This window comes from Lates calcarifer, linkage group LG12 (genome assembly GCF_001640805.2).
Source record: "Lates calcarifer isolate ASB-BC8 linkage group LG12, TLL_Latcal_v3, whole genome shotgun sequence".
Classification (NCBI taxonomy): Eukaryota; Metazoa; Chordata; class Actinopteri; family Centropomidae; genus Lates; species Lates calcarifer.
The window spans coordinates 25,812,513-25,834,993 of record NC_066844.1 but is presented as its reverse complement, the minus strand read 5'-3'; the positions used below and the strand labels follow the sequence as shown (position 1 = coordinate 25,834,993).

Sequence of the window (22,481 nt, the reverse complement as noted above, 5' to 3'; positions counted from 1 at the left end):
ATGCAACAACTAGCCAAACGTCAAAACTAAAATAAACATGTAAACTCCCAAACTGTCTTTTTTATTTGTTGTATCTTATAAACTAGTGAACAAGTCATGAGTGTACCCAGCTGACATTTGACGCTCATTTCAAAGCTCCTTCCACCTCGTCTCATTTTCTGTTATCACAAACATTTAATACACAACATGTGATGTGTAAACAGACGGTAGAGGCTGCGCTGCCTGAGAATCCGGTCACACAGCTTCCTGTCAAATCAGTGCACAAAACTGTAACTGATGCTGATGAGACAGCAAAATAAGAACATTTCCAAACATGCCACACTATCCTTTATCCTTTACAGTCAGCAGAATGAGCTAACGAACTAATGACTGTTCATAAAATCTTATGATTTGTGGTGAAAGTTGACAGGAAGTGAGATACAGATTAGAGCCCTTTGCAGGTTTGAATAGCAGCCATAAATGCAGATTGAATGAACCTCCTCGAGGTTCGAGGTTCGTTCAATCTAAAAACAACAAAAATAACTGTATTTATTAAAAATTGCCCAGAAGTCACTGGTTCCAGCTTCTGGTTCCAAGTGTGAATTCCCTCTTTATGATAGTAACATCAGAACTCACTGGTAATTCCAGTCTTGCATAAATGACACAGCAAATGAAACAAACATTAAAAACATCTTCTCTTACTGAAAAGGAAGCTGTGTGTGTGTGCATGTGTGTGTGTGTGTGTGTGTGTGTGTGAGCCCTCTTAGCGTTATCTCCCTATGAACTAAACTTACCTTGAACTATAAGCATGGTGGCTTTGGGCACAGTTACTCTGAAGGTCTGAATGTTGACTTTAAAGGCTTGTAACCTTGGGTAAAGTGCTGCTGAGGTGGGGCAAACCTCTGCCGAGCACAGAGCAGATTCCCTCTGTAAACCATCTGTGTGTGTTAATAAAACACAATCCCACAGTCCTTTTTACAACCACTGAACATGAATCATTAGTTGTGGTTAAAAGGATTTCAGTTCATCTGTCTGTTGTCCTTCCGTCTTCCTCCTCCTCCCATTCATCAGCAACTGGAAGTGACTGATTTAAATTTATCAAGAAATATGAATGTGGTTGAATTGCATGACCTCGGTTTGTCCCACAGTGTATAAGAAGCATGTACAGTGAATTACCACCGATGTCAGTAGTTTTTGCACATGTGCATTTATAATTATTATTTTACAGTTGCTTTTACTTTTATACTTGTAACACAGCAATTTCCCTGCACAGATCAGTTGATTCTGATTAATTATTTACAAGAGAACAAAACCCCACGCAGAGTATATGAATAAATACTGACTGTCTACTGTTACTGAAATAAGCCACTACCTACTTTTATCACAGTGTGTTGGGGAATTCTGCACACTCCTTTTGGGTTGAACGGGAACTAACACCTCCAGGGGCAGTATAGGCTATAGGTTAGTATGAGGAAGTAAATAACTTTAGGAAGGAGAGAACGGTGATAACAAAAAGCTTGACCCGACGTCACACCGGAACAAGTTTAGTAGGTTTTATAAACCTCTTGCACAACATCTGCTGAAGGCCTCTTACACGAACCCTGAAGGAAAATACAGAAGCTGAAGCGCAGCATGTTTCTGTAAATCCATCTTAGATCAGAGACGTGACAGAGTGTGAACACAACATGAAAACAAACTAATTACAGCCAGTCATACTACACAGATATGGGCTGAGGCGGGTTACTTATTTCAGTATTTGTGGTTTGAAGTGTTGCAGCTGAAAAGGCTCACAGGGGATTTGGTTAAACAAAGGGTTTGTGTTGAAATGTAATGGCTCAGCAGAAAAAGATTATTTTCTATGTGGATTACCATTAACACACTACACTTGAATACTTGAAGCAGAGTTTTTGTTCACTCTTTCCACTCCAGTCAAGTCTTTGCAGCCCTGTGTAAAATGAGCTGACTATAATCTGCATTATCTTATTTTTAGCCTTCAGTCATGATAGGATGCCGGAACACGTCCTGTAAAGCAAATAATATTACACTGGTGGGTGACCTGTCTGTAACTGGAGTGGCAGTCAGTAGAGCACATTCCTACACCATGGCCAAACAATCCTTCATGTCCATGTCGCTCTCATAATAGAGAGATAAAAGGAGAAAGGATATTCTGAGAAACTGATTAAATCGTTTTATGATGTGTGATGTTGCAATGTAGGGATGCCCACCAGAGTTTGGTACAAACTGGTTCAGTACTTTCTTTGTAATCCTGCTGACAAATAAACAAATAAACCAACAGATACTTGTGAATACATAACCTCTGAATGTGTTGCATTAATGTCGCAATTTCTGAAATTTATGTGTCCAAAACCAAATTGCCACACAGCAAATCTGGGGCCTACAGTTTTTCCTTTTTAATTGTGACTCAACATTTCATTTTTTCAGCAGAGCAGGAGCTAACAGTAGTTGTGGAAGAAATATTCAGACCATTTACTGATGTAAAGGCAGCAACAGCACATTTATCACAGCACTACAAGTAAAAGTCCTGCATCCACAACTTTACATAAGTAAAAGTACAGAGGTATTAGCAACATGCAATAATATCAAAAAAGGAAGCACACATTGTGAAGAATGGCCAGTGTCAACTATGCATCATATGTTAGGAACAGTTAATAACAGCTATCACATAAGCATATTAGAACAAAAAGCAGAATATTTCCCTTAGACATTTAGTGAAGCAAAAGTATAAAACAGTATGACACTCAAGAAATGTATTAGTACCTCAAAAGGGCACTGAAGTAGGTCATGAGTAAACTGCAAATGCTGATATCTGAAGGAAATTTCAATCGAACGCAGCTGGACTTAGTTATTGTCTAGGAAGACGTTTCACCTCTCATCCAAGAGGCTTCATCAGTTCATGCTCGCATCTGACCAGGCTGGGACTGGTCCAACTAGCTGGGGTGGAGACCCAGGTGTTTAACCTCTGTGAGGGCTTTCACAAGACTGATTATGTCATGGATCCTTTGTGCTCCATGTACCAACCACAGTCGTTAGAGTGACAGTCGTTGGTGGAAAAAATTGGTTTCGACTTGTTAGTGCTCCATTGTGAAACGTTGAGTCTCCTGGAAGGGATGAAAGGGCGGTATTGTAAATTGGAGATAGGTGGTGTCTCAGACCTTGTTGTCCTCAAAGGTCCACATCTTAGACAGAGAAGACAGATGGTTTGAAAGAGGAGTAAAAGAAGCCATCTATGTAAAAGTAGAGAAACCATCCCTCAACAGAGGAGGAGGTCTGAGACACCACCTATCTCCAATTTACAATGCCGCCCTTTCATCCCTTCCCAGGAGACTCAACATTTTGGCCTCTAGGAAAAACAACCTTTCACAAATGGCCTCATGTGACTCCAACAACTCTTGTTATAACACAATGGAGCACTAACAAGTCGAAACCAATTTTTTCCACCAACGACTGTCACTCTAACGACTGTGGTTGGTACGTGGAGCACAAAGGATCCATGACATAATCGGTCTTGTGAAAGCCCTCACAGAGGTTAAATACCTGGGTCTCCACCCCAGCTAGTTGGACCAGTCCCAGCCTGGTCAGATGCGAGCATGAACTGATAAAGCCTCTTGGATGAGAGGTGAAACGTCTTCCTAGACAATAACTAAGTCTAGTTGTGTTCGATTGAGATTCCTTGAGATATCTATGACCTGGATGAATGAGAATATTCACAGGCTTGCGAATGCTGATAACAAAACCATTATATTCTCCTCTTTCTTGTTCTTCCTGCATGAAAAATTAATTTAAGCTAAGATCTTACAGTGACACCTTCAATATTTTTCATGGACTTTGTGCCCTAATTTCAAATGAAACTCAAGTATTTGATAGAACCACTACCTCCACAATGAGAGGGAGATTCCAATTAGTGCGACACTCCTGACACCTGGTGGTGACGGTGCGTCACTACACTGAGCTGCACGAAAAACTTCACTTATTTAGATGGATTCATTGATTTTAAAACTATTTTGTCAATTGTAAGGCATTTCATTTTTACCATATTTGTATAATATAATCAGTGCGGTATCGATTGTTTTGTCGACACAAACGGTAACGGTACAACTTTCCCTTTAAGAAGTTTGACCGGAGGCTCAGCGCCCAATCGCGGCGCGTAAACTGAACTTTGTTATTGTCAGCAGCTACGAGCTAGCTGCTAGCTGCTAGCTAGCGTTAGCCGGCCGATGAACTAGCAGGACGGTGTCGGTACACTCAACCGTCATAATAACGACGTAGAGCACCGTTGTTAATATTTCGGTTGTAACGGTAACAACAGCAACAAGTTGCTCTCGCCGGGTGTTTGTTTAACAGGAAAGATGACTTCTGCACTGGTGAGTGAAGCTGCCTGGTATCTGTTAGTTGAACCACGGAGCTGAAGTCTGTTTCTTATTTGTACTTTTACACTGACTGTTACTAGTAAAGTAAGAAAATAGCAATAAATGACCATGTTTGATATGATATGGGGACTTTTCCCTGAGCATAATTTACCCTAGCTTTAGCCGTATTGTAAATAGAGCTAATTTTACCTTGTTGTATGTGTTTGAGTACTGTGTCACTGTTTGAGGTAGAGGAGGAATCTGTAATTGATATCTCAATGAGGGAAATAGTTCACTCAGACACCAGAGGTTAAATATGCCATGAATATTACTATAGTTGTGTTTTAGTAAACCTCCTACATGTTGCTAGTCTGTACAGGTGCAATAACTGCCCCGGGTTAATCACCTTAGGGCCTATGAGCAACCATAACATCTGTCACAGAAATGTAATCTTTGTAATATATAAACTTTGTGTACTTTGTGTCACACAGTGTTAAAGTGAATTACTATTGTTCTGCCACGTGTTTACTGCAGTGTACACATCTGCACCTATGTAATAAACATAGCTTGTGTGGTAAAAATCACATATGTTGTATGTCAGATAATCTCAGTCAAGTTGGAGATGAAAACTGACATGGTTCTGGACAAATTAGCATAGTTGGAGTTGTTGTGTTGAAATCACTGACTCCTAAAGTAAATTTTGGGTTACGTTTAAGTTTAAATCCCTGGATGCACATGAAACTAATCCTGCTGAGCTGAGTCAGTACAAATGTTAGAAAATATCCGGCTTATTGATTAAAAAGTGAAAGACAGAAGACTGTGTGTGCCAATCTTTAGGAGAGAAGTCAACTTTAAATTGTTGTGGAACTCGTTCAATTCATCAAAGTTTTTGGATTGAACATTAAGGGTGCAGTTTTGTCTCCATAGCTGACCACAATTTAAGCCATGTATGGTCATCCTGTGTTTATAGGTTGGCAAATATGAAGATAATAATTTAAATTTAAAATAGTCTTGTTGTTTATTACACAAATACACAAAAAGGGTTACAATTAAAAAGTTAAACAAACAAACAAAACAAAACATGAGGTCTGAGCAGTGCAGTGCATTGTAGGAAGTCTTTTTACTTACAGCCTTGACTGTATGAATATTCCATTTTTTTGACTACTGAATGCTCTAAAATAGTGAAAGATAAAAAGCAAATTAATTTCCTACAGACCAAGGTGACACCCAGAATCCAAAGATATTCAGTTTACTATTATGTGATATAAAGCAAAAGCATAACATTGTCATCTTTTAGAAGCTAGAAACAGCAAATACTTTGCTTTAAAATGTACTGACATCAGTATTTGATTATCAAAATAGTTGCAGATTAAGTGTCTGTATAGTTTGCTCTGGAAAATGAAATGAACGTGGAAGTAACGTCGTTAAGACCAAAGTTTTTTTATTTACATATCTAGAATATAAAAACACAAACGCGATTTAAAAAAAAAAGAGATACACCTTTGTCTGTACAATATTAGAGTCCATTACAGTTTTACTCCACTGTGTTAACTGTCGACGCCATATTTGTCAAAGTGTCTCATGATAATGCCCAGCTCCAGCTCCACAGTCCCCATGGCTTCGGTGTGCAGTCTGTATCTGTCCGCCCCGCTGTATATGAGGTCCGGGCTGCGGAGCTGCGGTCCCCCGCCGACAAAAATTTGCGCCAGCTGCTCCTGCCAGGAGCCGAGCGGCCTCCAGGTCACACAGCTTATCCGGTGATGTCCGGGGCTGGACGGGACGTGGCAGTACCCGTATCCGTACAACTGGCACCGTCCGAAGGAGTCCTGGTGCCACACCTGGAGGTGAAGCTTCGGCCAGCCTTGAAGCCCCTTGGTCGCGTAGTGTAGATCAATCGGGTGACTCCAGTACGCCATGTCTCCGATTTGGGGGAGATCCACCTGGGTCTGACCCTCCTTCAGCCCGGACAGGAGACGCCATGCTCCTCCCGTATGAACTCCCCATTTGCAAAATAGGCTGTTCTCCGGAAAACCACTCGCCCCGATGATCTGGCCGATAATATGCAGCTCTGCCATGTCGCTAAGGTCCCCTTACACAAAAACATACGGCACCAAGAGGCCTCTTTCTCCGAGTTTAACGGCTATCTTGACGGCTAGCTTAATGGCTAACTTCGATTAGCACCACAGCTCTCGTCTCCTTGGTAACTCAGCCTGCCGTTATTTAGGAGACGCTGTACCCTGAGTTTGGGCTCTCAGGCTGCACTTCCTGTCCAGCCGCTCACGGTTACACCGCGCTTTTAAACAGGCGGTGTGCCATATTAATTAGTTTATCAACAAAACATTCGTAAAATAGTTATAAGAAACTATTCGATCGGGGAAATTGGCGATGAATGCTTATAGGAATGATGCCTGAAAGGCTAAATACTGGGCTTTTAGTCGAGCGTGTGACGCGTTTCCTTTTCTGGCATCGTTTAAAAAAGAAACGCCTGCGGACTGGAGACAGAATAAGAAATAACTCCATGTTAACTCCACATAACCAAACACCGATTTTCGGCTTTATCGTCAGCTTCAAAATGAGTGTTAACTTGTTGGTTTCCCTGGAGTTTTAACAACCTGCGGAGTCTGGGAACAAGTACACGGCGAAACAGCGCCACTCCGCGGCTGTAGTGCTTCAACTTCAACCAGTGCTTTTTGTAGCAAGAGACACACTTCACTGTACACTTGTATGCAAATGAACCAGTTTTTGCCTAAGGGTGTTACTGGGTCTGAAGTGCACCGGGATGTTGTGTTTGGAGAAAATTCTCAGACAATCCTGCCACATATGGGATGATGATGTTGTTGTGTCTGTTATCCTGTTTCTCACAAGTTGATGTGACTATATGTGAGACATTGTTTAAGTTTTTAGCTCTTTAGGATAATTACGGGCTCATTTAGGTATGTTGAAAAGCTGTTGTAAATCACACTACTCATGCACACAGTCCCAGTGAAGCACATTGGAAGTTTTTGAGTGTTAGGGTGATTTTTTGCAAATTTTAAACTGTGATTGATGCATATTTACTCAGTCACCTATATAGAATTTTTAGTAGTTTGTAACTAAGTTTTTATTGTCTCTGTGTCCCTGTAGTCTGATCCAACCCTAGAGAGACACTTCAAAGGTCACAGGGACACTGTGACAAGTGTGGACTTCAGCTGCAGCATGAAACAGATCGGTAACTTCTGCTGCTTTTTTCTCTCTGTCCACGACTGAAGCATTTGCATCGCTGTTGTCTTTTTACTTTATTTCCTATAATGGTGTGCTTTCTGTGCCTCCTCCTCCTCCTCCTCCTCTAGCCACGGGCTCCATGGATTCCTGTGTGATGATCTGGAACATGAAACCTCAGATGCGAGCGTATCGCTTTGATGGACACAAAGATGCTGTCATGTCTGTTCAGTTTTCTCCCTCTGGACACCTGGTGGCCTCCTCGTCCAGAGACAAGACTGTGCGTCTCTGGGTGCCCAGCATGTACGTTTTCTTTTTGAACATTGTCTGCTATTTGTTATCTGTCCAAAAGCTACCACAAAAGACAATAACGCTGACTCATAAAAGCAACAAAACTAGACAGTTTTGCTGAATACAGTTTATCTCCTGCTCCTGCCGGGACAGAGGGGACGGCAGACATTGCAGAACACTCACTGGTTTTGATTCTCGTCTTAGACCTGAGTGTTGTCTCTGTGTTTGTGTACAGGAAGGCTGAGTCAACAGTTTTCAGGGCTCACACAGCGACCTGTGCGCAGCGTTAACTTCTCCGGTGACGGACAGACTCTGGTCACAGCCTCTGACGACAAGACCATCAAAGTGTGGACGGTGCACAGGCAAAAGTTCCTGTTCTCTCTCAACCAGCACATCAACTGGGTCCGCTGTGCAAAGTACGATGCACACACACAGTACACAAACCTGATTATTTTTTTACAACTTAAATGAATGCATGTCATTAGTAAAACAGCTGGAGACTTAGCTTCTGGACAGTTTTTTAATTTGCAATTTTGATTTAATTGATTTAAAAATATTCCGTGCAGGTTTTCTCCAGATGATCGTTTGATTGTGTCGTCCAGTGATGATAAGACTATAAAGCTGTGGGACAAGAACAGCAGAGAGTGTATACATTCTTTCTACGAACATGCTGGGTGAGCACGTCAGACCAGACTGATGCATTTTGAAGTTTATTGTGTGTGTGGGAGAAAGAAATGCAGTAACCAAAGAGACCGAATAGCATTATGTACCGTGGGTAATGTAATGTTTTTGGTGTGGGGGATGGTGAACAGTACGTAAAACAGATTTTCATTTAACCTAATGTTTCAGCAACAACAGAAAAAGGTGACAAGTCCCATAATCATGTGTCCTCTTGTTGATATCCTAATGAACACCTACTCACTCATTACAAGCTTCTCCTGAAGCATCAGCTAAAAGCCTCAAATGTAGACTCTTTTGGATTTTTAATTACATTGAGTTAAAAAACATTTTCTGGTTGATGTTTTTCAGTAACATTTAGAACAAAGGTTTTGTGTTAGTTGAATTAACCTGCTGGAATAATTCATTTAAAGCGCTGTAAAAGCTTAACCAAACACCTCACCTCATTAAATCTCATGTTTTCTTTCTCCCAAGTTATGCAAACCACGTGGACTTCCATCCCAGTGGAACCTGCATTGCTGCCGCCAGTACTGACAACTCTGTTAAAGTGTGGGACATCAGGTCCCATAAGATGCTGCAGCATTATCAAGGTACAGACACCTCCAACAGCTGAAGTGAAGTCTCACATTTAAACACAAGGTTTAAAACAAATACCTGAAATAACACCGAGATAAAATTAGGCTTTGAGGCTCATGATTAAAGTGATAATCAAGATTCATGATTTCTTGCATATTCAATAAAGCGAATGTTGATGCCTTATTGTTAGTGAGCCACTTAGTCTGATTGTTCTAATCAGCTCTCTTGAATGGATTTAAGCTGTGAGATCTAATAATGGATAATCACATCTGTCTGAGGAGACTGAGCATGAAGATAAAAGCTTTTCCTCTCGCCTGCTCTCCACAGTGCTGCATGTCACACGCTCTACTTAATTACCTATTTAGCCAGCCTGAAGTGCTTAATTGTGGTTAAAATGTGGTGCTGTTAGTAATCAAAAACAATGGCAGGTAAATGTGTATAATGTCTGATTTAAACCTTTTGATTAGGAAAGCCTTTAAATACTCCTTTGTTAAGGGGTCAGGTACAGCATGAATAGTATTGTACAGTATGTTCAGTCATCTTGTAGCTGTCTTAGCTTGCTGTTGGGTCTTTAATTTGACTGGCTTTTGGGTGGTTACCTTTCCCTGTGTCCTTACATGAACCGTAGCCGTATCAGAGACCATATTCCCCCCGCCCACAGTGTCCTTAAATGCAGCTTTTCAGCATCTTTTGTGCAGCTAAAGGTACCAGTATGTCCTCTATGTGTCATAGCACGTCACAGCCAGCAGAGGGACCATGTCGCTTATTAAATGTCTTGTCTCCGTAAAGAACCCATTCACCAAGTTGGATGATTTCAAGTCAGGGGAAGTTTTCAGTACTTGCTATGATGATATATGACAATGTAAACCAGCGGTGGGACTGAGGCAGCTGTGATACCAAGCATCTGACCTGATCCTCTGATTTTCTGTAAAGAGAAAAAAGGGAAACAAATTATCCTGCTAGAATCCATAAAGTATAGAATTACTCAAGGTTTTGTGTGACTATAAATATATTTTTTGACTTTTTTTCATCTGATATAATACTTGATGTCAACATGGTGTGGCAGTATCATCCCAATAAGATCTTTATCTTTGTTGTTGTTGCTGCCATTTTATTCTAATGATGTAGTAAGTACAAGTACAACAGAGCCTGATGTGGTTTTACTGTGACTTCTTCTCTGTGTGTAAACTGTGTGTGTGTGTGTGTTCCTCAGTCCACAGTGGTGTGGTGAACAGCCTGTCTTTCCACTCGGCTGGTAATTTCCTCATCACTGCGTCCAGCGATTCCACCGTGAAGATACTGGACCTTGTAGAGGGCAAGCTGCTGTACACACTGCACGGACACCAGGTAGACACACACACACACACACACACACACACACACACACACACACACACACACACACACACACACACACACACACACAGACACAAAGACCGTTGAGATATCCTGCAGGCCTAACTGTGCAGTTTACCCGGTCATGATCATGATAGGTCATGTCTGTAGTCTGCTCTGCTGCTCCTACATGTGTGTGTGTGTGTGTGTGTATTTGTGCGTGGAGGGTTTGGTGTGGACAGTTATGTGTGAGTGTGTTTGACATCTCCTTTTCTGCGTGTTTGATTCTCTGAAGTGTGTGAGTGTGTGCGTATGATGCCTTTTTTTGTACGTGGTGTATTTTAGTACTTGCCAGGCGAGCGGGCAGCCCACTCATGATGACTCATCTCAGGGCTGTTGGAAGGAAACAGAACTGTGTTTCTGCCTCCGTTCCTCTGGATCCTCTCCTCCTCTTCTTCTCTTCATCCTCCTCTCTGTTTCCGTCCCGTCCTTTTTTCTCCGGCTTCACCAGGCCTCTCTCTATATCCTCGTGTGTTCTAGGGACGTTTTCCTGTTGCCGTCCTTCTCTTCTTTTTGCTCCTGCCTCTCCTCCCTTCCTCCCTACATCTGATCACTCACATTTTGGCCGACTGGACTAGTTGGCCGGACGGCTCTCTGACTGTATCAGTTTGTTTGAACAGCTGATGAACTGGCTTGCTGGCTAGTTGTGGAAATCAGTGGCTTGCCAGTACCACATGTGGTCAGTCTGTTTATCTATCCCTCTGTCCACGTTGCCTGTCTCTCATTCTAGTGTTTTTTTGTTGTTGTTTTTTCTGTGTCACCTGTGCTTCTCCAGCCATTTGCCAAGCTCCTTTCCCCTTTTCTCTTCACACCTCCAAATTTGTCATCTCCTGCTCTGTGTCTCTCTTGTTGTTGTTGTTGTTGTGTTTTTTTTTTTTTTGGCTCAGTGGTGACTTCTCCAATCTGTTGGTGCTGGGAGCTCACAGGGTGTTAATTGTCTCTCCAGTCGCATAGCTAGAGATGGGAGAGACCCCCATCTGTTCGGTGTGGGTATGGCGGCTTATGTGTGTTTATGTCTCTGCTTGTATGTGTTCTGCTGTGCACGTGTGGCGACCTATGTGTGTGTAATGTATGTGAAAACACACCAGGGCTCTGAGGGAGTGTTTTGCTATTGGATCTGACAAACGTGTTGTTTACCTATCCTCAGGAGGACCTTACCTGGCAGGGTAGAATCATGTTCATTTAGGTTAATTTGTGGGACATAATGTCAAGTGAGACTTGATTTTAGACGTTAAAAATAGACACTGACAGTCTTTATTCAGCAACATGTATGCAGTAAATGTCCCTGTGGACCATTAAAAGCTCTACAGAGCAATGTTTTTAGAGGGAAATACACTGCAATGCACCTTTAAAAGCAAAGTAGAGGAAGACTTCTAGCAGGCAAACAGGGAAGTAAACAATTTGATCTCTGCAGATCTTTTACAGTGTGTTGTGCTGTGAAACAGTGAATGTAAACTAACTAACCAAGATGGTGGCCAGTCATCCACTGATCTTTGCTCTGTCTTCAAGCTTTTTCTGGCCCATAACACATGTGCACATGAGTCTCTGTTGCATTGGAACGGCACAAAAATACTGAAAAATGACTTGGACCTAATGTTCAAACTGTGATAATACAGAGATACATTTCTGAATGTTTTCAGTGTTTTTCAGCTGTTCCTTCTGGTAGTGTCTGTGTACCGAGTCTTTCTGAGGAGCAGCACATCACGTGAGACCACTTTACCTCCTCCACCTCCCTGTATGACAAAGGAGCTGGAGGAGGGTGAAGAGGACAGGTGTGATTTTATACCAGGAGTCAGGCTGCATAATGTGTTCGACTTTTGTGTCAGCGCACACAGATGTTGATGATGTTGTTGCAAGCTGACGCCCACATGTACTGTAACCCTTCGACACATCACTGGAGCTGATGTTAGTTAAAGGAGAAATGTAGACCTGCAGGACAGGGTTTTACTGTAAACAGAGAGGGGCAGAATTTTGCTGTCAGTGCAGATGATTTTCAATATCACTTTAATCGGACGTTTATTTTTTGATTGACTGTTTAATGCTTTAAAAACATGCCTGAACTGTTATTATTTTATAAGCATCACAAGACGAAAACATGTAGAGGTATAATTTAAAGAAATAATAGTCTACAAAATAAAACCAGTACAAGCATGAAATCTTTTTTTTTTTTTTTTTTTTTTTTTTTTTTTTGTTAGTCATAAGTTTATGGAGCGCACCATGTGGGGCCTGTCTGGTTTCTGTAATCCCTGTTCATTTATCAGAACATAAAATGTGCCAGTTAGGTTCATTGCCCTGTCAGACTCTGTGTGAGTGAGTGTGTGTGTTTGTGTGTGTCTGGCCGTGGCGAGTGCCAGCCTGGCAGCAGGCATTAGTCAGAGCAGAGACAGAACATGCTGTCTGTCAGGCCGTCGCGTTGCCATAGTGACACTGTCTGCTTCTCTCAGGTGCTTCTGGGAAATCATTCCTCACCCAAACCAGCCTGTCTGGGTGCCAGCCACAGGACACAGCTCCTCTCTTTTTTTTTCTTCCCAGCAGCGTCCCTGTCCGTTTCTTTTCCCCCTCTTCTTTTGTTCGCTCTCTCCTTCATCTTCTCTTTGAACACAGTCAGAGGGCTCAGGCTGTAACCGCTGACCCCCTTCTGCATTGTGAGCTAGAGAAAAGAATAAACCAGGAGAGAGCGTGATTTCTGATTTTTCTTTTTAAAGCTGGATCCTGCACACACACACACACACACACACACACACACACACACACACAAACACACACACACACACACACACTCACACTTGCTCACACATGGCATGCCAAACTCCTGACATCCCCAGGTGATCCTTTTTGGCTCTGACCATGTGTGACCTCACCCCACCTGAGTCTCCGCTTTCTACTATTGATTGATCTGCTGCAGCCCCACACACCCACCCTCCTCCTCCACACACATACACACACACACACACACACCCACACACACACCCTGAGCTTCTGTTCTGAGCAAATTTTATTTCCTCAGAAGGTTTAAAGAAGTCTTTCCTGGATGTTGTGAGCTGCAGACACACAAAAAAAATGCCGCTCAATCCTTGCTTTTGACTCAAGTCTGTTAAGAATACATCTTTTTATTTTAATACTCTGTATTTCATTAAATTATGTGGTGTTTACGCTCTCTAATGTTAACACCTACACTTTCACTGCAGCTACTGTATATATTGGCAGAAGAAAAATATTTAATTATTCATATTATTCAAAGTTACTATGTGTGTAGGGTTGGAAAATGAATGAAGGGACTGATGTAAACACACAGCAACATTTTCACAGGGATTTTTTCCTTTTTTATAGCAGCAGCTCGTCAGTTAGTCTATAAAATATCAAAAACTGGTGAATCCTGATTTTCTAAAACTCAAGATTACATTTTTAAGTTGCACGTTTTTCCTGACCAACAGCCCCAAACCCAAATATAATCAGATTATTATCACTTAAGACAAAGAAAAGCAGCGAATGCTCATGTTTAAGTTGTTGGACTAAGATAATGTTTGTCAGTCATGCTTGGAAAAATGACAGCTGAGTAGTTATCAAATCAGCTGCTTATCAATTAATCTGTCAATCAACTCATCAGTTACTTGACATCATTTTGACACCATAGATGAAGCCATGTTGTGTGTTTGTTTGTTGACTGTGTGACTGACTGCTGGAACAAACCGTTTGTAGTTTAGAGTTTCAGGATCCACCTCCGTCCTCCATCTTTCTGTTTCCTCCCTCCAGGGTCCAGTGACCTGTGTGTCCTTCTCCAGGACAGGAGAGTACTTTGCTTCTGGAGGCTCTGATGAACAGGTGATGCCTGATTTTTCTAACTAATCCTAAAACACTGAACCAGATTGATTTGACACCTGACTTGATTTTTTTGTTTACATTCACTCTACAGGTGATGGTGTGGAAGAGCAACTTTGACAGCAGTGAGTGTGGTGACACTGTCAGGCTACAACACAAAACCACGTCCAGCACTCAGGCACCACCAGCCACCTCCACGGCTCACCTCCCCTTCAACGTGCATCCCTCTGTGCTCCGCAGCCAGGTAAGTCCAGACAGCTGGAGGTCAGAGTGAACTGACAGCAGATCTACGTTTCGATCCAGCATTTTACTCCTTTTACACACACATCTGTCACATGACACATATCCTTTACGTTCCCTGACATACCGAACCCAACGTTACTGTTGTCCTCAGTTGTGTTTACTGTATGTACATTAGCACAAAGACGACTAATTGAAACTGTTGTGTTCACACGTTTCCGTGCCTGTGTGCCAACTGGCTCAAAAATAAACATAAAGAGACACATACACATGCACAGATGCCCCCTCAGTATTTCATGCTGCCAGTGCGGCTGCCTCATTTCCTCTATGCATATCGTTCCTTTGAAGTCTGCAGTGGAGCCCAAAGCTACGTTCATATCTCACATGCAGGGCGAGAAATACCTACTTTATTCCCACATGTACACTTTGATATAGAGGAAGATTTTTAAAATATCTTTCTGACCACATGAAATAGATTAAATATTAATCTGTGTTCAGCTCGTGACGTCCTAATGAATCCTAATGATACTGTGAAATTATTAAAATAGGATATAAATGAGCAGTGGTGAGGTGCTGTTGAGTTCAGACAGCGTCAACTTACTGTGAGTATTTTGTCTTATGAATTAGCTAACACACTAAAACGAGGCACTGACAAACAAAACAGCAAAGAAACAGATGTCAGGTGAATATTTAGGTTTTTCATTTATTTTTTTCTCCTATAGAATCTCATTTGAGTGTCTTTACATGAGGCGTTTGTAATAACACATTGTTATTATTCCTAACGTCATCGCAGCACACGTGACTCTGCACTATCCTTAATCGCACTGTCTTTATTCAATTTGACAACCAAGAGGTTTGGATAATATTATGTGAGTCAATAAATGCCAAAGTCAGTTAAACTGTAAAAATATTCAGATGGAAATCAAGCCTTCCAGACTTCAAAGCCCATTTTGTGGCAGCGTCTCCTCCATTTTCATGACAGTAATTTAATAAAACATCATTCTCTGTTTTTCAGTAGGAGTGCACTGATTCCACCACACCCTTTTGTGACTGTTATCTAAATGTGTCCAAGAAGAAAGAGCCGTCCAAAAACTTTCTGTGGATCCATTTAAAAACGATAACTTTACAAATAAGAAAATTGAATGATCGTACAGTTTCAGAAGCATGGGTAGAAGAGAAACGCGTTTGCCTGTGACTCAGGGTGGAGCAGTTGATAAGGTTTGTTTCCAAAGTCAGTTTTATATGGTTGTGATTACCACTAACTGTGATGGTTAGCCAGCCGAGTTAAGGCTGATGTTTTCTGATTATTAACATTTTAGTGTGTGGTTCTAACTGTCTGTTGCTTTTAGAATTTATTTTCATCACTAATTGATTATGTTATGGCTGCATCGATTATTTTTTTATTTTCCTTTTCTATTATTAGTTCAGAAAATGTCAGAAAACAGTGAGTTAGGGCTGTTACAGTTTCCATAAGCTCAGGGTAACATTGGCAGATTTCTCCAACCAATGATCCAAACCCACAAGATACTCAGTTTTCAGTCATATACCGTAAAAAAAAGCAGCGAATCTACACATTATAACAGCTGGAACCAGGACCAATAAGTTGGCGACTTGTTGTTTCAGCATTTACTCACACAGCTTTGATGACTGAATCAAGGCTGTGATTTTAAGATGAGTAACTGTTCAGCCCTGGTGTTGTGATTCAGTGACACTGAGCTGAGGTTTTCACCTCAAGATGAATGAATAGAAACAAATAGAAAGTGAGATTCATGCGTCATTAGTGATGTTTAAATATTAATATTGTCAGATGTCACACACACACACACACACACACACACACACACACACACACACACACACACAGACACAGACAAAGGGACAGGGTGTCACAGGCCGGGAAACCTCAGGGAACGGTTTGGATTTCAACCCTTTTGACTGCTGCAGTGTTACTTACATCAACAAGGGCACAGCCAAGGTCCTCACACACACACACACACACACACACACACACACACAGCCGTCCTGTCTCTTCTTTGTCTCATTGATCACTCTGTCAGTGATGCTGCCTTTCCTTTACACTTTATTCTAGATCCAGTTGAATATGAGGTGATGTGATGTTAAACTGTTGCTAGTTATGATAACTGTGAATTGAACTTTAAGGTTAGTTTTTGTTTTGAAAACTTTTGACTAATTAGCAGCTCTTAAAGACCACAGCACATAGAGCACTGAATACTTACAGCTCGTATGGATAAAAAACACTTGTAAGGAGCGAATGTCTTCATATCATATTTGTTTTCTGCCTCAGTGTCAGACATTTTTGGTTTCTGAAGCTGCATACTTGCAATAAAATGTTGTTGTAATGATATTTAATTACAGAAGATGAGGGACAATTTCCAAAAACGTTCCCACAGCAAACAGCAGATGTTAGATGTTCCTTATCAGAAAGCTTCAACAGTCGACTTAGCCCTGATTTTTTTTGTCTGAATGTGTTTTAAAGCCCGTCTTTATGAAGCAGGGTGATTATTTCTAACACCTCCTTAAAATTGGCCAGAACAGTGTAAGTGCGTCTTTTAATGTCCTTTAAACACCTGTTTTCTTAATGCCATCCACAGACCCTTTGGGGCTCTTTTCTTCTTCTCTGTCTGACTCTATCTTTCTCCCTCGCTGCTGTGATACAGGATTGTAAATGGATTTTAATAGCTCTTCCACTTGACAGCCGTTATTACAGACTTGCCTCAAAGGGTGATTATCAAATAGGCAGCTGGACCATGTGGGGAGAGATGATTAGTGCAATGTATGAAATGTATTCTCTGCTTCTGAGAACTGCTGTTCTTGTAAAAACCTGCTTAACTCTTTCTTTGGGAAATATGTTTTTTCAAATATAGATGTCTGAAGCTTCAGCACTAATGGAAAAGATATAGCTCACGTCTGGTTGATTAAGAAAACTCTGCTTGTGTTGGCTCGCTTCTTGCACATGCCTACATGATGGCAGTGTGTTTGTTGTCGTCTGGTTGTGTAAGCCTAGCTCATGTAGCGAGCAAAAAAAAAAAAAAGAGAAGTCAGCGGTCACAGTTGCTGCTGTATCCAAGGCCACAGAGTCTGAACCTCGTCCCCTAACCTCTAGACATTTCACTGCTGTAAACAAGGACGTGTGTGGACGGGAAAAAAAGGAAAATTAATGGAAAATTCTCGCTCTCAAATCTCATGAATAAACAGTGAAAGCTGTTCTACAGGTGAAAAAGACCAAGTGAAATCGTCTCACTCCACTGGCAGAGCCGTTTATTCCTTTTAAGGAAATTAAGTTTTGCTGAACCTGACATGAAAACGTCTTGTTGATGGATACTTTCCGGATATTTTCTGTTTAATTTACTCAGGCTACCCCTGGTTTGTTTTGTTGATCCTGTGTTCACTATGAAAGTTAAACATGGGATTATAGTATCGTGTGCTGTGTGATGTTTATTACACCATCAGCTGTAATTTCACAATGACGTAATCTTGATGGTCAGTGAAATATTGTAGCTGCAGCAGCTTTTTGAGCCGTAGATGAAAATTTAAACACGTGGATAAACTAATGCAAAGTAGTTTAATGGCTGAGAAGATTCCACAGAGTTATGAATGCATAATGCAGAAAAATTATGAATGCATGTGTAAATGAGGTTTTCAGCTCCAACTCTATATCCAACTGAAGTTCATTTATTTCTGTGAGTGAATCAGACCTGGTGGAGCTGCAGCTTTCAGTGTTTTGGCCTTTGTTTCTAACGTTGCTGTTCGCGTGAAAGCGTCTTATTCAGTGGGATCGAATCCAAACAGATCACTGAGCTTTAACTGAAACATCAGTGTCATAAAAATACATTTAAAATGATTGAAACAGCAATAATAGATCCTGCTGCTGTATGTGATTAAACAAGTTAGTTATTATCTTTCTGCTCTCATCTAATAAATATTTTGACTGCTACTAGAGTAGTGTTTTAATAATTCAGTATTTATTGACAGTTAGATTGTATGAACACACACACACACCAACCTCATTAACCTAAGCTAGTTCCTGTTGACATTTCTTTCATCCTCTTTTATGAATTGTTATCTGCCTGTTGTTACAGTTGAAATAATGGTGGCAGCTGCACCTGGAAGTGCCAGCTTCCTAGATTTTCCTTTTCATGTATAATTTATCTATTCATAATTTATTATTAATACAGGCCCTTTCATCTCTCATAAACTGCTGCTGGTCTCACACACGTGTCGCCTGAGAGAGAGCAGAGAGAGAAAAATGTTACCGGCTCACATAAATGTGTTCATTTTCCTCTCTCATGGAAAGAGCATTCAAAGGCTTTATGAGTTTACAGGGAGAGAAAAAACAGAGAGAGGTACTCTAATATGGGAAAAGTGGATCTAATGTGCTTTTATAAATTGACTCATTTTCAGAGAGGCAGAATATAGTAAACAGGATGTTCTTTGGCTGAAAGCAACTATGAAAGGAGTTGTGGAGCACCACTGCCTCTCACACAACCAAAAACCAGACTGAAGTCTAATTAAAGAGCTGCACAGAGGTGAATATTATCAGCCTGTTTACCCTCAAGGTTACACTTTATATCAGAAACCTCACAGACCTGTAATCTTATTATTAGAAACTGAAAGTTTGTCTAAACTAAGCAAACCAAACACAAGAGGTACTTTCTGAAATAGCAAACAAAATGGCTGAAATCATTGCTCTGCATGAACTGCTGAAAGAATGTGATAATAATAATGAATAATACTGAGCCATATTGTCTTGGTTTTCATACCTTTATACTAGAGCTGGTACGGCTAAGAAATAGTATTAAATTGCATTCTATTTAAAAGGTCTTAAAAAGTCTTGGTAAGTCTGCAGAAACCCAGGAAATAGTTTGCACAAAAGCAAAGAGGGGAAACATCAGTAACTGCACCTCCAATGAAATGTCTAAGCAAACAGTAAAATATGAAAAACTATGCAGTGCTTGACTTATTAGCAGCGCTGGAATATGCATATATGCAAATATTCAAATATGTGCAAACCACAGGACGCCTCCAGAGGTCCTGTGTCTGCGCCCGACGGGTCAGAGCTGTTCTGATAGCATGAGAGGAACTACACAATATTAGACTGGTGTATATTGTATAACATGCATGTTGATAATAAGCTTTATTCATGCACTACGTGATGTAAACGGAGCCAAATACCTGGTTTTACCACTTCTTCTTTCCTCATTTGTCCAGAACAGTATTCAACAACTACAGCTCCCATGAGGCTTTGACAGCGCCACTGTGGCTAGGACTCAAGGGACATGTTGTATTTATACGCTTGTGAAATAATCAGTGTTTTACCTCGACCTTTTTTCCAGGTCATACAGTGGTAGATGCCAATGAAGCGTATGATCGGGGCAGAAAACCCCCTCATGAGATAATTGTTGCCTGAGGCTCAGAGGCTCTGTGGTCTGTGTTTAAACAGTGTAATGTGACCTAGGTGTTAAAACCATCCCGAACATCCAGCGTTACACAACAAACGCCTTTGGCTGCAGTTCATTTCACCAGGAAGAAATTGGCCAATGAGACAGTGATGCTGTGTTTATTCATATGGAGGCAAAGGCCACTCACGTCCACTGCCCTCATTCATAAGCAGCTAATTTGATGAGCTGATCCTTTAATGTGCTTGGATGCGACACTCCGTTAAACACAATAACTCTGCTTTAAAATGACGTCTCTCCAGCTTAAAGATGGAGAGAAACAAACCTCTATTTGCCGCCGTTTCAGTGTGTGAGAATAGATGCATCGTGTGTGTGTGTGTGTGTGTGTGTGTGAGTGTGAGTGCCACCCATTGCTGACAGGCAGATCAGCTCTCTCTGATCACATCCGCCCTAATCCCTCCATCCACCCCACCACCCTCCTCCCTTCCTGTCTCTAGCTTCACATCTGGGTCTTTCTCCCACTCACGTGTGCAGACAGACGAGCCGCACACTCACAGCAGGCCTCCCCTTCACAGCTCAACACACACACACACACCACACACACACACACACAACACACACACCACTGCACCGCTCAGCTCAGCTTCAGGATGTGGATCAGAGAGTGGGGAGGGGGTTCGGAGGCTGCAGTGGCTGCATGAACTTCTATCTTTATTTTAATCGTTTACAGGAGCTAATAGGCTGAACTTTACCTGCACTCTTCTTAATTAAGACTCAACAACAGCAGAAGCAGTGAGACAAACTGAACGAGCATGTATGGGATGAGTTTAAGACGTCAGAGCGTTGCATGTGCATCTTTAAGGTGCTGGTATGGAAAGGCAGGTAGCATTTTTCTGACAGCGGGAGCTGAATGCATTTGACAATGGGGGTTAGAGAGCGAGCGAGGGAGGGATGTGACAAGATAGCAGTGGAGTTAAAGAGAGCCTAATGGTCTAGTGGAGCGAGAGAGCATCAGCGAGGAAGAGGGAGAGTGAAAGGTAGGGAAAGTGGGAAAACAGGGTGAGCACGTGAGCGAGCTAGAAAACACGAGCACGCACACACACACAGGAAAAAAGATGGGAGGCAGAAGCAAGAGAATAATGAAAAAATGAGAAAGCCATTAACAGACACCTGTTCATCGTCGTTAGACTGAAGAGACTCACTGAAAGAGACGGGAAATTCACAGAAACTAGGGGGCAGACAAAAGACCGGCAAGGAGAGAGAAATGAAAGAGAAGGGGTTAGAAAGAGTGATGAAAGAGTGGAAAATGACTGATTCTGGGAGTCTGTGGTCACTACCACCAGTCATGTTCCAAATATGTGTGTAGTCAGAATTTATTTAACTATTAATAATATACACGAGGAGAGAGAATAGAGGATGCGTTAATATTTTAATAATTCATCCAGGTCTTTTAGTCATCTACTTCAACAACTCTGATTATTTAAACTCACCTGCTTCTTGTTAACTAGTTTTCACGCTCTAACTCACTAACGCCTGAACACTGTTTAGTTTTATGAGTTAGCTTAATATGTGTAATATGTTCTTTCCATGTCCCCCCTGGAGACTGTAGAAATACCCCGATCACTGCTGTAGTCCCGAGCTGAGTCACGTCACAGACTTCATTCATCAAAAAAGCATCACGAGCAGTTTGTCATAAAGTGTTTGCTCCTCTGATTATTGGAGATGTCGACAGTTGGTGAAATGAGTTGTCTACATCCTTCTCAGACACTAGATGCGGACTCGGACATGGAAACACTCACCTCTGGCGTCGCTCGCTGGCTTGGACGTTTCTTTTTACACAACAAACGACAGAAAACGACTTCCTCTGTGACAGAGCAACGAGATCTATATGACCAGCTTTACCATCTGTGCGATGTAAAGGAGAAGGCGGGGCTGGGTGATAGGCATGGATTTAAAGTAAAACACAGACATTACGCTCTAACAGACAATTTAAAGTCCTGCTCCTGTTGAACAGCAACAGCTGGCGTCAACACCCATTGTACTGCTGAGTCCCTGTTGTTGTTTCTTACAGTATTTGTCTCCTTCCTGTGGTTAAGTTAACTGACATTACATTAAAATGTTTCCACTGATGCTACAGAAAGACAGAACTCCAATTCCGCAGTAATTCATATTAAACCTCACCTCTGTATCATCCTACTATCGCTGTTTGAACTTCTCATAACGACGCCTCTCTTCCAGTGTATTTTTAAAGCAGCAACAGAGGAGTGAAGGTGGGGCAGAGACCTCATGTTAGCAAGCAGCAACTTTAAAATTCAAGCAGAAAATATTTGTGCAGATTTTATTCACAATATAAATGTATTTGTTCTAGTTGCTCTCTTTCAAATAGAGATGTCAAAGAAAACATCCTGTAAGTCAGAGCAGAGGTGTAACTAATAACTTTAATAATGTTGTTTACATTAAGCAGCATGAAATGCAGCCATCATTAATGTCATTAGTTACACCTGTGTTTGACAGCTGTCTA

The 22,481-nt window shown here is 41.4% G+C and overlaps 2 protein-coding genes across 2 annotated transcripts in view; one reads left to right on the top strand and one right to left on the bottom strand.

Moving 5' to 3' along the window:
• The first annotated feature begins 3,916 nt into the window (after positions 1-3,916).
• The window catches only part of poc1a (POC1 centriolar protein A), a 33,738-nt gene continuing 15,173 nt past the window's right edge, over positions 3,917-22,481 (top strand). The window contains 10 exon segments of the mRNA XM_018688179.2: positions 3,917-4,361; positions 7,470-7,554; positions 7,676-7,847; positions 8,071-8,107; positions 8,109-8,251; positions 8,402-8,509; positions 8,988-9,103; positions 10,303-10,436; positions 14,238-14,306; positions 14,398-14,547. Of these exon segments, the coding sequence (XP_018543695.1) occupies positions 4,347-4,361; positions 7,470-7,554; positions 7,676-7,847; positions 8,071-8,107; positions 8,109-8,251; positions 8,402-8,509; positions 8,988-9,103; positions 10,303-10,436; positions 14,238-14,306; positions 14,398-14,547 (1,029 nt within the window). The 5' untranslated portion in view covers positions 3,917-4,346.
• Positions 5,771-7,062, bottom strand: b9d2 (B9 domain containing 2). Its single transcript, XM_018688180.2, has one exon. The coding sequence runs from the start codon at positions 6,419-6,421 to the stop codon at positions 5,894-5,896; it is 528 nt and encodes a 175-aa protein (XP_018543696.1). The 5' UTR covers positions 6,422-7,062; the 3' UTR covers positions 5,771-5,893.

Bases quoted from the DNA above. Each gene is read 5' to 3' on its own strand.
- b9d2 (XM_018688180.2), bottom strand. From the start codon at position 6,421: ATGGCAGAGCTGCATATTATCGGCCAGATCATCGGGGCGAGTGGTTTT.